This window comes from Hyperolius riggenbachi, chromosome 7, assembly GCF_040937935.1.
Source record: "Hyperolius riggenbachi isolate aHypRig1 chromosome 7, aHypRig1.pri, whole genome shotgun sequence".
Taxonomy (NCBI): domain Eukaryota; kingdom Metazoa; phylum Chordata; class Amphibia; order Anura; family Hyperoliidae; genus Hyperolius; species Hyperolius riggenbachi.
The window spans coordinates 317,113,658-317,121,261 of record NC_090652.1 but is presented as its reverse complement, the minus strand read 5'-3'; the positions used below and the strand labels follow the sequence as shown (position 1 = coordinate 317,121,261).

Sequence of the window (7,604 nt, the reverse complement as noted above, 5' to 3'; positions counted from 1 at the left end):
CCATACAGATACGCATGTGGCTGCTTACTGCGCAGCCGCACGCGTACGGGTATGGAGGGAGCCCCTGTGATGCGGACAATTGACCGCGTCCGCCGGAAGTGACGGCACCCGGTACCGGCGGATCCAGGAAGCGGAGGACGGTGGTGTGGGAGTGATCCGTGCGTATGGGGCTGCAGGAAGCCCCAGGTATGTATAAAAGCTTGTTCTAGTTTTCATTGACCGTTCCTCTCTGGTTCCTTTTAAAGCAAAGTCTCCAGACACACAGAAACACAGCTGTACCGCCTGTAATGAATTATCCTTTATTGTTAGTTTGGCACAAGGAATGTAAGAATAAATGGTCCGCCCTCCTCCTGTCACATGATCAGTCCGCCCTCCTCCTGTCACATGATCAGCGAGCGAGGAACAAATCATGAGAATAGAGCGAATCAGACAGAGGCATGCTGGGTACAACAGAAGAGTGCCCCCGTGTGTATGACGCAAGGCACTGCACTCTGGGGGGCGCTAGACAGACCTGTCTGTACAGCGACCACATATCAGTCCAGCTCACAGCATCTATAGGCTTGTGGACTGCGGTCTCCAAATACACCAAACCGTAGTAAAATATAGAAAAGACAATTGTGCAGTCTACATTCAGAAAGCTCTTGCTATCCGCTCCACCAGCATCATCCAGGCAGACCGCCGGCAGCTTCCGCCAGCAGTGACAGGTCCTCTTCACAGACCACATCCTGCAAGACACAGATACTCCGGGATGGTCATGTGATAGAAGGTCGGTAATCAGGACGGGGATCAGGAGATTCCGGAGCATAGCCAGAGACAGTCACTCCACAGAAGCAGGAAATGGTCAGATCAGGGGGACGTCCGCAGGAGAGTATGGCCATCACTGCAGCACTGGACTGACCAGACTCTCCCATATCCCAATCTGGAGACCGACTCTGGAACAGTAATATATATAACCCGGGTATTGGCACAGACAGTACGGAGGTCACCGCTGGAGTGCTGCGATCTGAGCTCGGCCAATCGTGGAGCGCCTCGGAAGGAGACGATGCGTTAGAAACAAGGATATCAGTCCAGTCTCATCTAAAGGAGTGCAGGGGGTGCAATGTCTCAATCAACAGGGGGAGGGACTTTAAGCTGGACATGCCCCTCCCCCAGAATGTGATGCTGCAGTCTGGCCTGTCTGCCAGGAGGGGGCGCTTCACATCTTGCTGAAACATTCTTTGGCATTTGTCCAGACCTGGATCCCCTGCACACAACAAAGACAGTGCCTCAGCTTTACTATTTATATCACAATTTGTTTTATTGTTCACAATTGAAGAATATTACTTGGCAGCAGAGACACTGAAACGAAACAAAATTATGATATAAGGAATTGGTTGTGTAGTACGGATAATTACTAGAATATTAGAAGCAAAGAAAATATTCTCATCTTTATTTTCAGTTATATAGTGTTTTTTATAACATTGCATCATTCTCTAATATTTGCAGTTTACACACTACTCCGCATTCTAAATGATTTTACAGAGCAGCCCAGTAAACTTTTGACCTGTCCTCTGGAGAGAAAAAGAAAATAGAGTGACTGACAGTTGAGATAACAAGCTTCAAAAGAGGAGTTCTCTGAGACTTTGTAAGAGACAAAAAAAGGGCACAGAGAGACCGGGAGCCCGATCTGGTGTATTATCACAAGGACACCAAAAAATATTATAGTAGGAGGAAATATACTCACAAAATTGGGTTGCTATATATGTGCAACCACTTTTGATCGCATGTGAGGAAGTACCGTCCTCACTCGGCCTTGCTTCTAGCAATGGGGGTTGGTCGCAGCTCCAAAAAGAAAAAATGCCACTGGAAGAGCCTTCCAAGCGTGCATGCCCCTATACAGGGGTAGGATGAGTCGGGAGAAGAGTCGGAGGCGCCCGTGGACGTATAACTTAAACTCTTGTATTAGTTTAGACAAAGTACTTAGGTTCCTACCTTAGAGTAGTATAACTCACACAAGTGGTAGTAGATGAAGTTTCTGAAGTTTAATTGGGGCACAAATGACAACGCGTTTCGCGGCCGAGCCGCTTCCTCAGGTCTATAGATGTGCCAGAAGAGAGTCCACGTCTAGGTCCTGAGCGCCATATAGCTATATGGCGCTCAGGACCTAGACGTGGACTCTTCTGGCACATCTATAGACCTGAGGAAGCGGCTCGGCCGCGAAACGCGTTGTCATTTGTGCCCCAATTAAACTTCAGAAACTTCATCTACTACCACTTGTGTGAGTTATACTACTCTAAGGTAGGAACCTAAGTACTTTGTCTAAACTAATACAAGAGTTTAAGTTATACGTCCACGGGCGCCTCCGACTCTTCTCCCGTCTCGGAGACTTTGAAAGTCATGGAGCTCAATGGCGGTTTTGCATAGATAACAACTGGAGTTTTTCTTAACTCTTCCTGTACTGGAAACAATATTAGATTTATGTCTCTGCTCCTAATGTTTTATTTCTTAGCTGTACTACACACACAAATCATATCAATTTTTTTTTCGCTTCAGAGTCTCTTCAAAGAACACAAACAACCAACCACTGAAAGAATGGTAAAAGTATGGGAGGCGGTTATGTACGGCTCTGTGGTGTACGGATGCAGTGTCCTGTATTCCTGCACTTGCAGAATTACTTTTAATACAGGAGGGATTGGTACAGTTCAGGTATCAAGCAGACCCACCCATTAGGGGAGGGGCAGAATGAAACCGTTCCCTCTATTGGCTGGCTAATTTTATAGGTCAGCCCTGAAGGGAAGAGCTAGAAATGGAGTGGATAATCAATTAAGGAAACATTTTAATTTGGACACCTTGGCCCGTATGCAATTACCTTTTTCTCCTGACTTTTCTCCTAGGTGATATTTTGAAACTTGTCAAAAAAAAGTGTTTTAAACCCCCAGCAAGCATAAAAATACTCAAAATAATTTTGATAGTACTTTTTCTCTTACTTTTTGGTACTTTTTACTTTGCAAATTACTGAAAACTTATTCTAAATTGAAGATTAAAAAATGATCTCCTAAGAGAAGAGAAAACTCAGGTGAAGAAGTGGATTGGATATGGCCCCCTGTATCTAGTGATTATTTTTCAACATCATAACCTCCTTTATTTCAGCATTTATCACATCTTTTTACAAGGTTTTCAAAGCCTTTGTTGTATTAGCGAATAAAGCAGAGGGACACCAAGAGCCCCAATAGTGTAATTCGTCTTGGGGACAACAAAATAAATGAGAAGTTAAATTTATACTTACAAACCAGGGTTACCAATAGGCAACCACTGTATAGGCAGGTGGGGAGAACAATCCTGACCCCACTCAGGAATAAAAAGTCGCTCTCTGTAGACAGGAAAATAGGGTAACAACCCTCCACCCAGGGTGGACTCAATATAGTGTACAAGATACAGAGGCACCAAAAGAATAAAAGGTAATTAAATGAACGTGACAGAGGCGCCGAGCTCGCTGATATAATACAGATGCCGTGACTCCTACTGTATTTTGCCTGAGGAAGCGGGATGTATGGCCCGTGAAACGCATTGCATTGTTTTTTGGAGTTCCGAATAAATTGTTGACTGTCTGAATCGCAGTCCTTGCCTGTGTCTGTTTGGAGGGGGTAAGACCACCGCTGCCTCCTCTGTTTAACCAGTTGGTTTTTTAAGTTCATTTAATTACCTTTTATTCTTTTGGCGCCTCTGTATCTTGTACACTTTGTTGTAGTAGCGTCACACTCCCCACCTATGGGTTAGTTAGATGGATCAAAGATGGGGCGGGGCTTCATGTTAATTCTGCTGAACCGTTACCGGCGTTCTGCAGTCACCTGACAAGTGGTGCAGATTACCCTGAGAGATGTAAGTTACATTACACAGAGAGAATACCTTGCAGGTTAGATAAAAGCAATAAGGCATCACTTTCTGGATGACCCTCCAGCATTACAAGCACTATATTACTGAGAAAGGGGCCCTGGGCAGTCCCGGAAATATAGGATTACATTTCCTCACTCTTTGGATCACTGGCTGTAATACTCCATTCAGTCTGATGATGTCGCCCACCCACCAGCTGACAGCACCCACCCCTAATCCTCAGAACCAATCAGAGTGCAGATTACTGCCCATGCCTGTCCTTGTGTACATGGGGGGGCATCTTATAAAAACCGATTACTCTATTTAAAGGACCACTATAGCAAAATAAGTAGACAGTTAAAATCTGACAGAACCAACAGATTTTGGGCCAGTCCATATCCTCATGGGGGTTCCTCGGGGTTTTCTTTGTTTTCAACAGCATTTCCTGAACTGCCAAAATAATAAGATACCAGCCAGCCTCCCTACTCACTTGCACACTAATTTGTCAGTTAGACTTTGCAACTGCTGTTCTGGAAATGCTGTTGAAAGCAAAGAAAACAATGAGAATCCCCCATGAAGAGATGGACTGTCCCAAAACCTGTCAGGTCTGTCAGATTTTAACCGCCTACTTTTTTCGTGATAGTGGTCTTTAAAGAGAACCTGAACTAAAAATAAAAAGTCAAAATAACTATACAAGGTCATACTTACCTCCTGTGTAGTCTCCTCCTCAATCTTTCTCCTCTCCTGCATCCTGTTTTTCCACTGTGATTGATGGAATTCTCTGTCCTCCATTTTAAAAATGGCCATTACCCCATAACCGCTTCCTGGTAAGCACACTGTTACACTGTAATATTACCCACTTGAGCCATAGGAAAACATATGGACATTACCTTTCACATTCAGTTGTAACTGAAAACCGCTGATATATAACTGACAGCAACTGGTATATTTCAGTTCTGTCAAAATGTTGTCAGAACTGAAGGAATCACTGTAAGAAGAAAATAATGAGCTTCTGAGAGGAACTGACGGTGAGGTTAGTATGTAATATTCATTTGCAGCAGCGTCACGTTTATTGTAATTAATTTTACTCGCTTCAGGTTCCCTTTAAGCAGAGAGACACTTTTATTAATATGGGATTTTGGAAGTCAGTATTGCTGGCACTCGATGCAGGGAAGGTGCTGAATAAACCTTGTAGAGAGTACCTGTACTCACAGAAGAGGCAGATCCAAAAGGTTCAAGCTCTATTTTAGACTTCAATCAATTAAAAGCACCATACAGACACAAATGGGACAGCAGTGGGAGGAGGCAGGCGTTTCGGGTGGTTACCGCTTCTTCAGACACAACATATGGCCTCTGAAAAAGCGGTAGCCCCGTGAAACGGCTGTCAGGCCTTGTCCCACTTGTGTCTATATGGTGCTATAATTGATTGAAGTGTGGAATAAAGCTTGAACCTTGTGATATCCACGTGGCCGGTCCCTCTCTGCGAAGTTATCAATACTGAGAAGCTGAGTTATTTCAGCAGAAGTGACGTTATTTCTTCTGGCGACCAGCTGATTAGGATCCTTCATATATCAGCTCCCAGAAGCACCTGCACAGGAATACACTCACCTTCTTACACATGCTGATCTGCATTACCGCATAGTTAATGAGGGCCTCCTTCAGGTCCCGATTCTTCTGCTCTTTAAAACGTTCGATTTCCAGCCAAGACTTCTGTACAAACTCTCTGAAAGCAGATCAGGAAATTCAACATGAGGGAAGCCATAATATACATGAAGAGGTGATTACTAGCTCAGGCCCAGTGTGGCAGCAGAGGAGGACACCTGCTGGCTCAGGCCCAGTATGGCAGAGGAGGACACCTACCTGCTCTCCACGTTCCTCTGCTTCAGCTGTTCCTCGCCCTCCTCTATCTGCTCCTCCAGCAGTTTCACCTTGGCGTCTCTCTGCTCCGGCGTCTCCTGGCCAAACAGTTTGTTGGTCATCCCCTTCAGAGAGAAGGTCCTTGTCGTCTGCAAGAGGAGAGGACAAGTCACCGCTGGCTGTGGCTGGAGAAGCCTGCTGTGAGATTTACATCTCAGAATCCCATGGAGGGTCACATGATCAGGTATAGAATAGGAACACGTCAACGCCGACATCGTCAGAAATAACCAGAGAGGCATACAGAAGCAGAGACTGGATCCAGCACAACACCCATGAAAATAGAGAACCAGAGACTGGATCCAGCACAACACCCATGAAAATGCCCATCCATGATAGTGTAGATGAAGCTTGGTTTTTCCACCCATAACTCATGACTCCAGAATGAGGCTGCATCTTCCAACCAGCAGGACAGGAACCGCCGACACCTGGACGTATTTTTTGTTAAAACATGTTATATTTATCAACACCTGGAGCCATTTTGATTATTCCCAGATTTCTGCTGTGATAAGGGCAAAAGTAAACTGTGGCTTAGCCAACGAGCCATTAAAGGGAACCCGAGGCTAACCTCAGCTCATAAAACAGACACCTGTGAAGAAGGAAGACACTGGATCTCGCAGAGGCCTCCCAGGCCGTCCTCCAGACCATTCTGCCCATTTACAGATCCCGAAAGACATCAAACAAGAGCTTATCGGAATTCTGATCGCGACCGCGCTCCACTTCCTGCACGAGTAGAGCCGCGCCTGCGCAGGAAGCTGCTCGCAGGAAGACGAGTGGTCGCCATCTTCAGGAAGCTCCCGGGCAGCCGTGATGGTCAAGAGGAAGGCATGGGAAGCTTTCTAGGTTGGCATCTTTTTTGACCTGAGGTTTGCCTATTTTTCAGCGATGGAGCTTCGTAATAAAAGTGAAAACCCTGACAGATCTGAGCTGCGACACATCTACATACCCCCGTGGAGAGCTCTTCACGTTGCTGTTTCTTAGAGGTGAGGTCCAAGGCAGCCATTTCCAGGTCGTACTGCATCAGCTCATGCTTGCGGCACACCGCTCTGAAAACACAAGACACAGCGGGCTCATCCACCACCTCTAGTCACTGCAACAACACACTCAGGGCTATCACACGCCAGGCAAGCAGGACCCTCATCACATGACCGGCAAGCAGGACCCTCATCACATGACCGGCAAGCAGGACCCTCATCACATGACCGGCAAGCAGGACCCTCCTCACATGACCGGCAAGCAGGACCCTCATCACATGACCGGCAAGCAGGACCCTCATCACATGACCGGCAAGCAGGACCCTCCTCACATGACCGGCAAGCAGGACCCTCATCACATGACCGGCAAGCAGGACCCTCATCACACGACAGGCAAGCAGGACCCTCATCACATGACAGGCAAGCAGGACCCTCATCACATGACAGGCAAGCAGGACCCTCATCACATGACCGGCAAGCAGGACCCTCCTCACATGACCGGCAAGCAGGACCCTCCTCACATGACCGGCAAGCAGGACCCTCATCACATGACCGGCAAGCAGGACCCTCATCACATGACCGGCAAGCAGGACCCTCCTCACATGACCGGCAAGCAGGACCCTCATCACATGACCGGCAAGCAGGACCCTCATCACATGACCGGCAAGCAGGACCCTCCTCACATGACCGGCAAGCAGGACCCTCATCACATGACCGGCAAGCAGGACCCTCATCACACGACAGGCAAGCAGGACCCTCATCACATGACAGGCAAGCAGGACCCTCATCACATGACAGGCAAGCAGGACCCTCATCACATGACAGGCAAGCAGGATCCTCATCACATGCCAGGCAAGCAGGACCCTC

General features: G+C 47.0%; 1 protein-coding gene across 1 annotated transcript in view; it reads right to left on the bottom strand.

Moving 5' to 3' along the window:
• Positions 1–280: 280 nt before the first annotated feature.
• The window catches only part of SNX4 (sorting nexin 4), a 46,903-nt gene continuing 39,579 nt past the window's right edge, over positions 281–7,604 (bottom strand). Inside the window, 4 exon segments of the mRNA XM_068246247.1 lie at positions 281–1,243; positions 5,458–5,572; positions 5,710–5,855; positions 6,710–6,809. Of these exon segments, the coding sequence (XP_068102348.1) occupies positions 1,196–1,243; positions 5,458–5,572; positions 5,710–5,855; positions 6,710–6,809 (409 nt within the window). The 3' untranslated portion in view covers positions 281–1,195.